Raw genomic sequence first — 17,490 nt, 5'->3', positions numbered from 1 at the left:
GCCCAGCTGTCCTGACCAATGACGGAAATCCGAGCTGAAGGCAATGCGGGAGGAACGGCCACAGCCAGGAGGAGAGCAGTCATCACCAATCTGAGATCAGATGGAAAAGAGCCTGGCACTGCACCAGAGGGCACAGGGATTAACCCCTTAACTGCCTGGCTCTGCACCAGATGGCACCGGAATTAACCCCTTCACTGCCTGGAACCACACCGGAGGGCACCAGGATTAACTCCTTCACTGCCTGGCACTGCACCAGAGGGCACAGGGATTAACCCCTTCACTGCCTGGCCACTGCATCAGAGGGCACAGGGAATAACCCCTTCACTGCACAAGATGGCACAGGGATTAACCCCTTCACTGCCTGGCACTGCACCAGAGGGCACAGGGATTAACCCCTTCACTGCCTGGCCACTGCACCAGAAGGCACAGGGAATAACCCCTTCACTGCACAAGATGGCACAGGGATTAACCCCTTCACTGAAAAAGATGGCACAGGGATTAACCCCTTCACTGCCTAGCATCGCACCAGAGGGCACAGGGATTAACCCCTTCACTGCCTGGCACAGAACCAGAGGGCACCGGGATTAACCCCTTCATTGCCTGGCACTGCACCAGAGGGCACCGGGATTAACCCCTTCCCTGCCTGCCACTGCACCAGAGGACACTGAGATTAACCCCTTCACTGCCTGGCACCACACCAGAGGGCACAGGGATTAAGCTCTTCACTTCCTGGCACCACACCAGAGAGCTCAGGGATTGACCCCTTTACTGCCTGGCAACACACAGGAGGGCACATTATCTCCTTTACTGTCTGGCACAACACCAGAGGGCTCAGGGATTAACCCCATGTACTGCCTGGCACAACACCAGAGGGTTCAGGGATTAACCCCTTCACTGCCTGGCACAACACCAGAGGGCTCAAGAATTAACCCGTTCACTGCCTGGCACAACACCAGGGGGCTCAGGGATTAACCCCTTCACCGCCTAGCACCACACAGGAAGGCACTGGGATTAACCTCTTCACTGCCTTGCAGAACACAGGAAGGCACATTAACAGCTTCATTGCCTGGCACTGCACCAGAGGGCACAGGGAATAACCCCTTCACTGCCTGGAACCATACCAGAGAACTCATACCAGAGGGTTTAGGGAATAAAACCCATCACTGCCTAGCACCACACAGAGGGCACATTAACCCCTTCACTGCCTGGCACCACACCGAGGTCACAGGGATGAACCCTTTCATTGCCTGGCACTGAACCAGAGGGCACAGGAATGAATCCCTTCACTGACTGGCACCACACCAGAAGGCACATGGATTCATCTCTTCACTGCCTGGCACCACACAGGGGGGCACAGGGATTAACCCCTTCAATGCTTGGCAAATACCAGAGACCAGAGGGATTAACCTCATTACTGCCTGACACCACACTGGAGGGCACAGGGATTAACCCCTTCACTGCCTGGCACCACACCAGAGGGCACAGGGATTAACCTCTTCACTGCCTGGCACCACACCAGAGAGCTCAGGGATTGACCCCTTCACTGCCTGGCAACACACAGGAGGGCACATTATCTCCTTTACTGCCTGGCACAACACCAGAGGGCTCAGGGATTAACCCCATTTACTGCCTGGCACAACACCAGAGGGTTCATCAATTAACCCCTTCACTGCCTGGCACAACACCAGAGGGCTCAATAATTAACCCCTTCACTGCCTAGCACCACACAGGAGGGCACTGGGATTAACCCATTCACTGCCTGGCAGTGCACCAGAGGGCACAGGAAATAACCCCTTCACTACCTGGCAGTGCACCAGAGGGCACAGGTATTAACCCCTTCACTATGTGTCAGTACAACAGAGGGCAAAAAATAACCACTTTACTGCCTTGCACTGCAAAAATGAGCACACACATAACCCCTTTACTGCACACATATTAACCTCTTCACTGCCTGGCACCACACCAGAGGGCACACAGATTAACCCCTTCACTACCTGCAACTGCATCAGAGGGCACACAGACAGACCCCTTTACTGCTTGGTAGCAAATAGAAGGCACATATTAATCCCTGTCTGGCTTCTGAACGGACGGAGTAACCCCTTAACTGCCTGAAACTAAACACCAAAGAGTACAGAAATGGGGAGAGACAATATCAGAGCTGACATAGTAGAGGAAAGAACCCAGCCATACTTTCTGTCACTAAACACTGTATGAAGTTCAGACAAATGGGGTACATGAGGAAGGAAAATTCACTGGGACTTCTCATGACTATAAAGGGCAGAAAAGTGCTACAACTCACAGCAGCCAATCAGAATTCAGATCACCTCTGTTTACAGTAGAAAAAACGGAAAGCTGTGTTCTGGTTGGTTGCTAAGATTTATTGCACTTTCTGATTCTGCAGCTTCTATTATTTCACTGTGATGAGGGCGGTCATGCAGTTTTTTTTAACTAAAATTAGGATCAAAGTCCACCATATAATCCAATAATGTTCATTATAATTTCTACTGCAACTGAGTCTACTGTGTGCGATAAGAGAAAATCCCGCAGCCCCCCCCATCAACAGAATAAATGTCTGAATAAAACATTACATAGCTATGCGTGTGTGCTGCAAACAATTTTCTTCTCTTGCACCTTTATCTTACAAAATTTCTACATGTTGCTGATAATGCTCTTTATTCCTCCCACCTGCTAAAGATTGTCAGCAATGATCTCTGCGCTCAGTGATAGGAATGGTGTCACTCTCAGACAGGACAACGCACAAAGGATGCATATACCAGGGACACACCGCCATCATGTGGTGACATGACGTTACTGCCTGATCACAGATCCTGCAATATTGCCATGATAGCAGAATCTAAAGCAGGGGTCTGCAAACTTTCTAAAGAAAGGGCCAGTTTACTGTCCTTCAGGCTTTAGAGGGCCGGAGTGTGGGTAGTGGGAGTAAAAAAATGTGCCCCATCATTGGTTCAGATTGCCTCTCGGGGGATCAGGAAGGAATTTTTTTCCCCTGCTGTAGCAAATTGGATCATGCTTTGCTGGGGGTTTTCTCCTTCCTCTGGATCAACTGCAGGTATAGGATTGTGTATATGGGATTGTATGGTTGGGTTTTCATTACTGGTTTTTTTTTTTCATTGGTTGAGCCAGATGGACTTTTTTCCAACCTGACTAACTATGTAACTATATGTGTAAGTGGGAGGAATAGTGCCCCATCATTGGTGTCAGTGGGAGGAATGGAGTACCATCATTGGTGTCAGTGGAAGGAATAGTGCCCCATCATTGGTGTCAGTGGGAGGAATAGTGTCCCATTATTGATGTCAGTGGGAGGAATAGTGCCCCATCATTGGTGTCAATGGGAGGAATAGTACCCCATTATTGATGTCAGTGGGAGGAATAGTGATCCATCATTGAGAGGTATAGTGCTCCATCATTGGTGTCATTGGGAGGAATAACGCCCCACTATTGGTATCATTGGGAGGAATAATGCCCCACTATTGGTGTCAGTGGGAGGAATAGTGCTCCATCATTGGTGTCATTGGGAGGAATAATGCCCCACTATTGGTGTCAGTGGGAGGAATAGTGCCTCATCATTGAGAAGTATAGTGCTCCATTATTGGTGTCAGTGGGATCTTGCTTTGTGCACTGGTGAGCAGTCGTGTTGGAACAAGAAAGGGCCACCCCCAAACTGTTCATAAAAAATAGGAGCACAAAATGGTCCAAAATGTCTTGGTATGCTGACACCTTAAGAGTTCCCTTCACTGGAACTAAGGGGAAAGTCCAACCTCTGAAAAAAACAACCCCACACCATAATCCCCCCTCCACCAAATGATTTGGACCAGTGCAAAAAGCAAGGTCCATAAAGACATGGATGAGCGAGTTTGGGATGGAGAAACTTGACTGGCCTGCACAGAGTCCTGACCTTAACCCGATAGAGCACCTTTGGGAGGAATAGGAGTGGAGACTGCAAGCGAGATCAGTGCCTGACCTTACTTATGCGCTTCTGGAAGAATGGTCAAACATTTCCATAGACACACTCCTAAACCTTGTGGACAACCTTCTCAGAAGAGTTGAAGCTGTTATAGCTGCAAAGGGCTGGCCAACTCAATATTGAACCCTACGGACTAAGACTGGGATGTCATTAAAGATCATGTGTGTGTAAAGGCAGGTGTCCCAATACTTTTGGTAATATAGTGTATTTTACCTGACACAATCCCACAACCAGACTGGAGACTGACACCCTCCAGCTGGCCGGAGTCACATGACCGGTCGCACAGCGGCGGGCAGTCCATTGGAGCGCGGTGCCGGCTGGCACTGGGAGAGAACAAGGCTGCAGGGAACTTGTTTTCTGCAGTGGTTTAATTAAATATTATAAATAATTAAACTCCCTCCAACTAGCGAACAATTCAGACCGCAAACGACCTCTTGAGTTCTCCTGACCTTCTCTGCTGCATCCGCCATGATTTAACCCCCGAAGAGATGGTACGGCAATTCTTACAGCAGGAATCCTTCTATGGACAGGAATGTTACATTGTGACAGTGCTGAGACCTGCATTCTGGGGTCAGACCAAAAACAGTGATTTATATATGGGACATGAAGATTTGTAAAAGTAACACACAGATTCACCACCCCCCCCCCCCACCCCTCCTGCTTGTACTATAAGGAGGATGACAACACTACTGCATAGAGCCTGAAGTCAAATATCTGGCATTCCCCGTATCGGTGGCGGAAAAAGATCCTCTAGCACCCAAGAAGAAAAGAACACCCCCCCCCATGAGCTACTTCTTTAGCAGCACTGGTTGCAGGTCCTGCCCTTTTGCACTCCCAATTGCTGAATGGCCCAAGGCAGCCACCTTATATGCCTAGCCCTTGGTCCGGTCCTGTCCTTGGATTCCCTACCAATGGATTTCTTTTCACCCCAAACCAACACCCCCGTCAGTATTTTTTTCACTCGATAAGTGCTGATCTGTGTATTCTGACAGCAGGCGAGTCACAAAGACACAACGGGGAGGATTCCCCTATCTAGACTGAATGTGTAGATGGCAGAATCAGGTCAGTGTTGAATTAACAAACTGAACCATGTACAGCCAGCTTTAGTTAACAGCAGCAGATTAAAATCAGGTCTCCTACACTGCCAGGGCTGTACTGTGTGTGTCAGAGCTGTTTAAATTCCGTAACTGGATGGACAGAGATGCAAATTCTTCTGCATTTTTTCTGTGTGGTCAGCGATTTATCTGGACTTCAGACTTTAACCAACATGAACCAGAAGGAAGAATACATAATAAGGACCTGAGAGCCTCAAGCCTTCCCTGACAAAGATAGGCAGTACTTTTGAAACGCATCAGTCATGATGTAACGGCTTTTGCTTGAGTGGTGTCACAATGAATAGAATGTGAAATCCCTGGTGTTCCTGCCAGTTCCTCTACTTTCCTATTATTAACTGACCACACTAAGCAGAAGAGCACACCGTGGTCAATATTCTAGCTGTGCTGGGAACTCAGCCTGCTCTCTTCCAATGATCAGACTTGTCCTGACACGCCTCCACTCCACAGCTATTCATTGGGAAGCTTGGTGTGCTGCTGCTTCTCACCCCAGCTCTTATGCAGCTGAGAACAAAGGGGATGTGATTACTTATAAAAAAAGAAAAAAGTATTTATGTTTTTTTTTATTTATTTTTTTTATCTATACAAAAATGTTTTGCCTTTCATTTCTTTTTTAAACTGAATGAGTTGTTTACAAGCTGATCATTTACAATCACTTTAACCAGGGCTTTTTTTCAGCTGGAACTTGGTTGAACTCAGTTTGGCTCAGGCCCTCTGCTCCCAGCTCACCAATATTACTTGTGTAGCGCCCTCCTAGGTAGGTGCTAGGAAAAAGGATCCATTTGCTCCTTCTGCTTATCAGGGGAGCCTGATCTGTTAGGTTGCCTGTTGCGTGTCTCCAGGTGTGATTCACTGGGTCTGCATCCAATAAGAGAGCTTGTTGGATAGTGGAGGAAACCTAGCCAGTGACACGTCATGTTTTTTGGCAGTCCCACTTGGATGGCATTCCTGCAGTGCATCCTGGGATTTACCATAAATACGGAGGGGACATGTGACAGGGCGTCTTTGGCAGGAAGCAGAGTACCAGGAGGAGGTGGATGGCTGTCTCTCCTCCTGCAGTGTGTGCGGAAAGTGGTCTTAGGCGGTCAGCCTAGTTAACCAGGTGTGGAGCTGAGCTGCAGAGGATCCACAGTAGCTGACAGTGGAGCTGCTGGCAGAGTCTCTTGGGAAAAACAGTGTCCATGAGTACCAGGAGGTTTGCCTAAGGGTCTGCCCAGGAAGGGGGACCACTCCAGAGAAGTCCAGGGGATCAAGGAGCTAGCTCACACAGGAAGTGTTACAGTAAAGGGGGTGCCGTGTTGTTGACCCTGAAGTATAGGAACAAAGGGGGTGCCAGGAAGGGCCCTGAAGATTGTTCTGCAGTGCAGTACAGTTTACCTCAGACAGTTAATTTCTTACTACTTCACTGCTACTGACAAGGTGAAGCAGTGGCCTAGCCGCACTCAGCATTATTTAGTTGTCCCAGCTAATTGTGCATAGTAATACAAGTTGGAGTATCCCACTCATTCCCTTCTCTCATCCTAGTTCTCAATAAAAACACAAAAACCAAAACCCCTGGACTGTTTCCTGACTGAGCCAAAATCACTTGGAAAATGTTGAACTGTCATGCTGTTGCTAATGGTAACCCATGGGAACCCGTAACCAGCAGCTCCCAAGGGAGTAGTGCTGCACTTGTAAACACAGAAGTCTGGCTTCTGTGTTTACAAGTGACAGTTTGTCTCCCAGCGGCTCCCACAGATCTGATCTCCTGAGTGGCATCCACTGAGTGAAGGATGGGGACAATGGAGATGCAGGTGCCGCACTAACTACAGTGTGTGGGGAGGTTCTAGAGCCAACTGGGTGCTTCAGCTTAATACAACAACAAAAGTAAGACATGTGGAAGAAAGTGGCGCCTTTGAGGAGGTGGGGAGCAAATGGGGCAGGGAAGGGGTTGCATGCAGAGGTCCAAGCTGAATAGGTTTGAAAGTGAGATGTGGATTGGGGGGGGTGGGGGGGTTGCAGAGGTAAGCAATCGTGGAAAAGGCTAAACTCAGCACTCTGTAAGTCTCTATGCAGCGCATCACTGAACTCTGTACTTTGTATGTAGCGCACCCCTGAACTCTGCACTCTGTGTGTAACCCCCCCTTTAATGCCCTCCCACTGTTCGTGAAATTTGACCACACCCACTATTTGATGCTGCTCGGAGTTGATAAAGTTTAGGGGGCCGTGGTTGAGTTCCTGTACCTATTTTCTGAGAAAAAAGGCTCTGACTTTAACAAACAATCATTGATGCGACAATCTCAACTGCTGAGTGGAAGCACGGACCGATGCATTGTGTATATACATTCTATGACTGGATAAGTGGAGGGCCGATCTGTATCAGTGCCGCTGGGGCACAGTATACATTGATCAGCCATAACAATATGACCACTGACAGGTAAAGTGAATAACATTGATTATCTCATTACAATGGCATCTGAAAGTGGGCAGGATATATTAGGCAGCAATTAAACATGTTGTCCCTGAAGTTGATGTGTTAAAAGCAGAAAAAAAAGGGCATCGCAGTTTGTTGTGTATGGGGCTGTGTAGCCGCAGACCAGTCGGGGTGCCCATGCTGACCTGTGTCCACAGCCAAAAGAGCCTACAATGGGCACATGACCATCAGAACTGGACCACAGAGAAATGGAAGAAGGTGGCCTGGTCTGATGAATCACATTTTCTTTCACGTCATGTGGATGGCCGAGTGTGTGTGTCACTTACCTGGGAAAGAGCGACAAGGAGTATGGGAAGAAGTCAAGTCGGCAGAGGCAGTGTGATGCCTTGGCCAATGTTCTGCTGGGAAGTCTTGGGTTCTGCCATACATGTGGATTTTACTTGACACGTACCACCTACCTAAACGAGTCTGGTCTAGATCTTCATCCATCGAGTATCTGTGGGATGTGCTGGAAAAAGCAGTCCGATCCATGGAGACCACCACCACCAACTTACAGGACTTAAAGGATGGGCTATTGATGTATTGATGCCAGATACCACAGCATACCCTCCAGAGGTCTAGTGGAGTCCATGCCACGACAGGTCAAGGATGTTATGGAGGCAAAATTGGGACTTACTCAATTTTAGGTGGGTGGTCATAAAGTTATGGCTGATCAGTATATTTCATAGTAATTCAAAAACAAGGATAATATCTGCGCTTGGTGACTAAAATAATGTATCAAGACCAATAAATAAAAGGCTGCTAGCACCAATAGGTATGATTGTAACCCATAGAAACACTATAAAATAAAGAGAGGTGCAGCGCCAAAATATAAAAAACTCAGTCCAATCAAGGAAAAGTTAAAATAGGAGAAACAGAGATAATCCCCACACCAGATGCCATGAGTTCTCCAATGTGTAAGTTCTCAACCGCATCGAGATTGGATGATCAGGCTATAATATGTATAGGCCACTTCTCAATGCCAGGCAGATAAACCCAAATGAGTGAACAGGCCAACCTCAGGAGTAAAGGAACTTAGATAGTGTAGTAGATCCCGAAACAGTTTACTGAATAAAAAACCTCGAAACACTCACGTGTAAACAGATCAATTCATGAATATAGACTGGTGTACAATGATGGCCGCGGTGTGGCGTACTTGCATTGTGTCTTGGCGTATTACACGTTTCGTCATCAATTAGACATCGTCGGAGGTGATGATGTCTATTTGATGACGAAATGCGTGAGTGTATTAAGGTTTTTTATTCAATAAACTGTTTTGGAACTACTACACTATATGAGTTCCTTTACTCCTGAGGTTGGCCTATTCACTCATTTGGGTTTGTCTGCCTGGCATTGGAGAAGTGGCCTATACATATTAGCCTGACCATCCAATCTCGATGCGGTTGAGAACTTACACAGTGGAGAACTCATGAGCTACATATCTATTTGACCACTCTATAATTTGAGGGTCAATTACCTCTGGTAAGCAGGTTTTTCCTCTAGACACAGTGGTGAAATGTGCCTTCAGCAGTCACGGCATCTGGTGTGGGGATTATCTGTGTTTCTCCTATATGAACCTTCCTTGATTGGACTGAGTTTTTTATATTTTGGTGCTGCACCCCTCTTTGTTTTATAGTGTTTCATAGTAATTGCTTCTCCTAGGAAAGGTGCCTAGTACTTTTCCCATTGTGATATATTTCTGCTCTTCTGTAATGTGAACATACAGTCAGGGCTGCTGTTAGAGATCACGGGGCCCGATACAGCCTACCAGGCACCCCCCCCCCCCGAATATATCAAGACAATATTTTCACTAAAAATACACTAAAATCATTATTAACGGACACAAACATAACAGAGAAGACGTGTAAATTAGCCCTTTTAATTGTTTTTTACATTTAAAAAAAAATGATAATTTTTTTTTAAAAAGGTTTACAATTATTTTATTTTTAATTTACCATTTTTTTAAATGTTTTATTACAATGTTTAATTATTATTATTTTTTATTTACAATTTGCTATTTTTTTTACAATTTGCTGTGGGAGGAGAAGCAATTACAGGAACGATGCCCTGTGTCTGTGTCTCTCTCCGCAGCAGCTGAAAGCTGTAAGGAGGGGAAGGAACTGTCTTTCAGCTGCTGCAGAGAGCCACACAGGTCTTCCTTCTGTAATTGCCCCTCTGCCCGACTGCACCGATTCCCCATGCTTTGGCAATGGTGGTCCCCCCCCCCCCCTATAAGCGGCCCTGCATACAGTATATACATACAGTCATTACATGAATGACGCTGTGACATCATATGGCTCATAGCATTACATGTGTACAACAAAGAGAAGGAGTAGCAGGTAGGTACATGACATTCAGCAAAATACCAGTAATGATCACTTACCTGCACAAAGCCAGTCCTGTAGGGGTGTAATCACTTACCTTGCCAATGAAAGACACCCCTCCCCCCTCTCCCAGATTGCCAGCTTCTCAGGGTCCCCCTTCCCCCTCATTGGATACCTCAATGTACTCGATACAATGTCATAATACAGGTTGACACTTTTCCAGAGTCCCCTCCCCGTATTACTCTATAACTCTGTACATCAACATACTCAATTGTGTGTTATATTACAGACTGCCACCTTTCCATGGTGCCATGGATACCTTTGCACATCCTTGTACCTGATACCATTTCATATATCAGCTGAACTTAGCAAGTTAGAAGTCCTCATTTAGAGCAGATATGTATTTCTAAAGAATAATGAAATTCACATCTCCAAATAAGCTTGTACAAGTACCCGAATCTGCCTTCATATTAGCTTCATTCGATCCCCTGTTCTGCAGGACTCTGTCATAGGGATAGTCAGCCAACCAGGGTCCACTGCTTTGCCTACTGCTTTCAATGTAACACTGACAGAAGGGGAGAGCTCAGGGATTGCCTTATCAGTGTGTCACTTTTTTTGTACAAATTGGGAGGCTTGGGTGGACCCTGAACTAGAATGTATGAAAAATTGCAGGTAAAAGCACAGAAAAATCAAGTATTTTAAATGCTTACTTGCCACATTTTTCATCTCCATAAATATATATATATATTTTTGCAATTTCATCATTTGCAATGTGCCTCTAAACTTGCTAAGGAATTGACACTCCAGGAAAAGCCCATTCCCTAGCACAACCCCCTCCTTATGCATCAAAGCCATCTCTTCATCTAGGAGTGTCTAATTACTGTCAGTGCTGTCCCAGCTCCTCTGCACCTCCCCTCATCTGTAACATCTGGGGAGTAGCAAAGGGATATACTAAAGTGTCATTTGAGTAACAGCTTTGAGTCTGCTGATATTGCATTCAAGATGGCAGGACCCAGGAGCAGGTTTAGGGCAATTGGATATCTGTACAAGGGGGAATGTACTAATTCTACATATAGTCTTATAGGAAGATTGTTGATGAAATAAATGTATTGGCAACAGGGTTTCTTTAACTACAGTGTAGCCTCCAGGGTAGTCCAGAGCCTGGCTGTACTGTTTGGTAGGTGCACTGTCTGGATCACTAGATTAGCTGAACAAACTGAAAATATATTGGTAGATAAAAACTAGGGAGATTCCCCTTCTTCCCTACTGGCGAGATTCACACTCTCTTCCTGTCTGTGTCCCCAATGGGGAGAGTCACCATCTCTTCCTGTGTCCCCACTGGGGAGAGTCACCATCTCTTCCTGTCTGTGTCCCCTTTTGGATGAGTCACCCCTCTTATCCTGTCTGTGTCCCCACTAGGGAGATTCACCCTCTTTGTGACCCTGCTGGGGAGATTCACCCTATCCTTCTGTCACTGTCCCCAATAGTGAGATTAACCCTCAGTTCCTGTCTGTGTCTGCTCTTTATTGAGTCACCCTCTCCTTCTGTCACTGTCCCCACTAGGGAGATTTACCCTCTCTTCCCTTCTGTGTCCCAGCTGGGGAGATTCACCCTTTCTTTCTGTCACTGTCCCCAGTAGGGAGATTCACCTGATTCACCCTCAGTTCCTGTTTGTGTCCCCTCTGGGGTGAGTCACCCTCTCTTCATGTCTGTGACCCCACTGGGGAGATTCAAGCTCCCCTTCTGTCATTGTCCCCACTAGGGAGATTAACCTTTTCTTCCTGTCTGTGTCCCCACTGGAGAGATTCATCATCTCTTCCTGTCTGTGCCCCTAATGGGGGGAGTCGCCCTCTCTTCCTGTCTGTGTCCCCAATGGGGAGAGTCACCATCTCTTCCTGTGTCCCCACAGGGGAGAGTTACCATCTCTTCCTGTGTCCCCACTGAGGAGAGTTACCATGTCTTCCTGCCTGTGTCCCCACTGGGGAGAGTCACCCTCTCTTCCTGTCTGTGTCCCCAATGGGGAGAGTCACCCTCTCTTCCTGTCTGTGTCCCCAATGGGGAGAGTCACCCTCTCTTCCTGTCTGTGTCACCAATGGGGAGAGTCACCATCTCTTCCTGTGTCCCCACTGGGGAGAGTCACCATCTCTTCCTGTGTCCCCACTGGGGAGAGTTACCATCTCTTCCTGTCTGTGTCCCAGCTGAGGAGAATCACCCCCTTCTTCTGTCATTGACCCCACTAGGTAGATTTATCCTTTGTTCCTGTCTGTGTCCCCTCTGGGGCGAGTCACCATATCTTCCTGTCTGTGTTCCCTCTGGGGACAATCATCCTCTCTTCCTGTCTGTGTTCCCACTAGGGAGATTCACCCTCTCTCCCTGTCAGTGTCCTCACTGGGGGAATTCACTCTTTCTTCCTGTCTTGAACACAGACCGTAAATAGAAAACTTCCCAAATGGGACATCCCCAGAAATTGAACCCTGACAGGGGGTTCTAATCCTTACCAGGTTTATCTGGTTCTCCACAATAAACTGACATTTTATAATTTTGTGGTGGTACTTACGGTCGTTGCACTGGGGACCTGAGTAGGACGTCATGGAACAATCACAAGTGAATCCCTCCCACTGCTGCATGCAGACGCCTTGGTTGGCACAGGAGTCCTCATGACAGGTGGTGGTGGGACCTGAGAAGAAGCAGGGAAGAGCAGGATTAACATCACAGAAGAAACATCCTTCTCCATCTACCAAACAGTCCCAATCTCCAATTCACGGCATGCAACACAGACATGTGCCGATCATGCAGGGGGGCCAAGGAGTCAGACATGCACAGAACAGACCCTCCCTTAGACCCAGACCTCGGGGGCGGGGTCTGTGTACCAAACCTCTGCGGGACTCCACGACAGCGGCAGCTAGAAAATAACAGCGTGTTATAGACAAAACCACACAGAGCACTCCAGGAGCACCCCTCCCCGCCCACCTGGTGTCAGATCCACACAGCGCAGGAGCCGACACCCTCCCAAATTCACATGTGCCCATCTTTATGTTTCTGAAGACTTAAATACAGCATAAAACAAATACAACATAAACCATTCCCAGAATTGTAACACTTTTTTCCAGCATTAATTGAAGTTGCAGATGCAGATAAATTGCTATTAAAAAACAGAGAAAACATTTTCATATATACCCGCGGATTTTCAGGCGCCAATTTGACAGATATAAACATTCCAAAATATTTTTTTTAAAAATCACATAAAAAAGCTTGTAAATGCTCCTCCTGTGTGGTGTGGGGTATTGTGGCCCATTTGACTACGGCTCCCATTATGGCTACCTTAACCTCCGGAATATTTACCCCTCTTCATGACCAGGCAATTTTTTGCGATATGGCACTGCGGTACTTTAACTGACAATTGCGCGGTCGTACAACACTGTTTCCCTCACAAATAGAGCTTTCTTTTGATGGTATTCGATCTCCTTTTTTATTTTTGCCGCTATAAACAAAAAAAGTCCAATATTTTTTACGTTCTGCTATAAAACTTATCCAATACAAAAAGGCAGAAAATCGAATTTCTTCATCAAATTAGGCCAATCTGTAATCTGCTTCATGATTTGGTAAAAAAATCCCAATAAGCATATATTGATTGGTTTGCGCAAAAATTATAGAGTCTACAAACTATGGGATATATTTATATATTTTTTTTATTTTATTTTTACTAGTAATGGCACCAATCAGCGAATTATAGTGGGACTGCGATATTGTGGCAGACAAATTGGACACTAACTGACACTTTATGGGAACCAGTCACACTAATACAGTGATCAGTGCTAAAAATATGCACTGTTACTGTACTAATGACACTGTCTGGGAAGGGGTTAACATCAGGGGCGCTCAAAGGATTAACTGTGTTTTCTCACTGTGTGGGAGGTGCTTTTACTAGGGGAAGGCATTGATCCATATCTCTGCTTTGCAGGAACACAGGATCCATTCCTTCCCTACTGACAGAAGGGCAATCTGCCTTGTGTACGTAGGCAAATCGCCATTCTGGCTCTCTGCTTAACGACTGGCAGGTGCTGGCCGACACTGAATCCATGGTACCTGCAGATCAGTTCTTGCTGTGTCTAATTACAGTGGGAACTAGTCACTGGCGGCACACATGTGCTTCCCAGATTCAGAAGTGCAGGATCACGTACTAGGTTCATGATTCTGCGCAGGAGAGCCATCTTGCCACCGTATATATACAGTATACGGTCGCCAAGAGGTTAAAGACTACATCATATACAGTGAGGGAAAAAATTATTTGATCCCCTGCTGATTTTGTATGTTTGCCAACTGCCAAAGAAATGATCAGTCTATAATTTTAATGTAAGGTTTATTTTACCAGTGAGAGACAGAATAACAACAAAAATATCCAGAAAAACACATATCAAAAAAGTTATACATTGATTTGCATTTTAATGAGTGAAATAAGTATTTGACCCCTTTGCAAAACATGCGAAGTGGCAAAATCTTTGTTGGTAATCACAGAGGTCAGATGTTTCTTGTAGTTGGTCTCCAGGTTTGCACACAGCTCAGGGGGGATTTTGTCCCACTCCTCTTTGCATATCCTCTCCAAGTCATTAAAGCGGATGTTCCACCCAAAAGTGGACAAATTTGGCACCTTTCAGAGGGGAGGGGGGAACGGGTACCTGATCTTGACAGGTACCCTTCCCCACTTCCAGGAGACGGTGCCGCTGTGCTGTCCCTCAGATGTTTGGCCCCCTCCTCCTTCCCCCACCGCCGTGCCAATCCGAATGCGCAGTGGGCTTTGCGCATGTGCATTTAGGACCCGCCCATAAAGCCGCAAGGCTTCACTGCCGGGTTCCCTCACCGGCAATGCCGGTGGTAGCACCCAACAGCCGATGGCAACATTGGCTGCGGTGCCGACATTGCTAGACTCCAGGACAGGTAATTGTCCTAGTATTAAAAGTTAGCAGCTACAGTATGTGTAGCTGCTGGCTTTTAATTTTTGGAGGGGGAGAGGGGAGGCTGGAACACCGCTTTAAGGTTTCAGGGCTGACAATTGGTATCTCGAATCTTCAGCTCCCTCTACATATTTTCTATAGGATTAAGGTCCGGAGATTGGCTAGGCCACTCCAGGACCTTAATGTGCTTCTTCTTGAGCTACTCCTTTGTTGCTTTGGCCGTGTGTTTTGGGTCATTGTCATGCTGGAATACCCATCCACGACCCATTTTTAATGCCCTGGCTGAGGGAAGGAGGTCCTCACCCAAGATTTGATGGTGCATGGCCCCGTCCATCGTCTCTTTGATTCGGGGAAGTTGTCCTTTCCCTTTAGCAGAAAAACACCCCTAAAGCATAATGTTTCCACCTCCACGTTTGACAGTGGGGATGGTGTTCTTGGGGTCGTAGGCAGCATTCCTCCTCCTCCAAACATGGCGAATTGTGTTGATGCCAAAGAGCTTGATTTTGGTCTCATCTGACCACAACACTTTCACCCAGTTCTTCTCTGAATCATTCAGATTTTCATTAGCATATTTCGGATGGGCCTGTACATGTGCTTTCTTGAGCAGGGGGACCTTCACGACGTAGTGTGTTCCCAATTGTTTTCTTGGTGACTATGCTCTCAGCTGCCTTGAGATCATTGACAAGATTCTCCTGTGTAGTTCTGGGCTGATTCCTCACCATTCTCATGATCATTGAAGCTCCACAAGGTGAGATCTTGGATGGAGGCCCAGACCAAGGGAGATTGACAGTTATTTTGTGTTTCTTCCATTTGCGAATAATCGCACCAACTGTTGTCACCCTCTCACCAAGCTGCTTGACGATGGCCTTGTAGCCCATTCCAGCCTTGTGTAAGTAACAATCTTGTCCTTGATATCCTCGGACAGATCTTTGGTCTTGGCCATGGTGGAGAGACTGAAATCTTATTGATTGATTGCTTCTATGGACAGGTGTATTTTATACAGGTAACAAGCTGAGATTAGGAGCACTCCCCTTAAGAGAGTGCTCCTAATCTCAGCTTGTTACCAGTATAGAAGACACCTGGGACCCAAAAATCTTGCTGATTGATAGGGGATTAAATACATAATTCATTCATTATAATGCAAATCAATTTATATCTTTTGTGAAATGTGTTTTTCTGGATATTTTTGTTGTTATTCTGTCTCTCACTGTTAAAATAAACCAACCATTAAAACTATAGACTGATAATTTCTTTGTCAGTGGGCAAACGTACAAAATCAGCAGGGGATCAAATACTTTTTTCCCTCACTATATACTCCAATAAGCTTTAAAGTGTATGTCCACTTTTGCAGCCAAATTAGGATAATACCTATTTTATATTTGTTACATGTTTCCATGTACATAACGTGAAAAAATATTTTTAAAATGCTTACCTTTTTACTTGCTAAAACGTTTTTTTTTTTCTAGCTTTCTCTTGCTATGCAGGGGTTAAAGCGGACCTTCACCCCCCCCCCCCCCCCTCATCTCAACCATCCTCTCCCAGATTTTTTATATTGCTGTTTTTAAGTAACCCTCCACTACATTCCAGGAGTCTTTGGGTCACACAGCTTTATCAAGAGGCTGCCTGCTAGAATCAGAAAAAGACAGCTGTCCCTTGATAATGCGCCTCGGCACACACACACGTCATCAGGGGCTGACTGCAAGAACCTGGAAGATACAGCTGGCTCCCGTGAGATGTGATATGAGAAGATGAAGGTGGCATGGGACGGGGACAAATCACCTTTTCAAATGAGTTTTATTTACAAAGTTTTTATTTTTTTTTCCTTTATATATTTACAATTAATTGTAGTTATTTAATACTACCAAAATAAATCTTTTTCTGTCCAAAAATAAATAAATACATTTTATATATATATATATATATATATATATATATATATATATATATACACACATACACAAATCTCATTCATGTACAATGTTGCATGACCAAGTAATTGTCAATCAAACTATCCAAGCCCTGAAAACTGACCTGTGGTTAAAATATGAGAACTTCTTTTTCCTATACATATAGTTATATATTAGTTGGGTCAGGGTGGGATAAGGTCTCTCCCTTTGAATGGCAGTATGGCTTTGGTCTATTATATGGTTGGATATTTGTTCTATAGATATACTCCTTCCATTTCTCCTGATGAAGTAGATCTGTAACTGGGGAAATTCCATAGATTTTCTATTGGATTCAAGTCAGATGATTGGCTGGGCCATTCTAGCAGCTTTATTTTCTCTTTATTTGAAATCAATTGAGGGTTTCCTTGGCTTTGTGTTTGGGATGATTGTCTTGCTGAAATGTCCACCCTCGTTTCATCTTCATCATCCTAGTAGATGACAACAGATTTTTTTGAAGAATGGCTTGGTACATTTTTCTATTGCTTCTTCCTTCAATGACCTGACGTTTGCCAGTACCGTATGCTGAAAGTCCCACACCATGATGTTCCCACGTCCAAACCTCACTGTTGGTATTGGGGTGTTTTTGGGGTGATGTGCCATTTGACATCCAAACATGGTGTGTATTATGGCATCCAAAGAGTTCAATTTTGGTCTTATCTGACCAGACTATATTCTCCCCGTATTTCACAGGCTTGTCTAAATGTTGTACAGCAAACTTT

At 45.7% G+C, this 17,490-nt stretch overlaps 1 protein-coding gene across 1 annotated transcript in view; it reads right to left on the bottom strand.

Moving 5' to 3' along the window:
• The window catches only part of NRXN3 (neurexin 3), a 748,840-nt gene that overhangs the window by 279,384 nt on the left and 451,966 nt on the right, over positions 1-17,490 (bottom strand). Inside the window, exon 16 of the mRNA XM_082275286.1 lies at positions 12,431-12,550. Within this exon, the coding sequence (XP_082131412.1) occupies positions 12,431-12,550 (120 nt within the window). The remainder of the gene's footprint in view (positions 1-12,430; positions 12,551-17,490) is intronic.

This window comes from Pelophylax lessonae, assembly GCF_965119305.1.
Source record: "Pelophylax lessonae genome assembly, chromosome: 13".
NCBI classification, from domain to species: Eukaryota; Metazoa; Chordata; class Amphibia; order Anura; family Ranidae; genus Pelophylax; species Pelophylax lessonae.
Note: the sequence above shows the minus strand (reverse complement) of the source record. Positions and strands in the feature narration are given on the sequence as shown.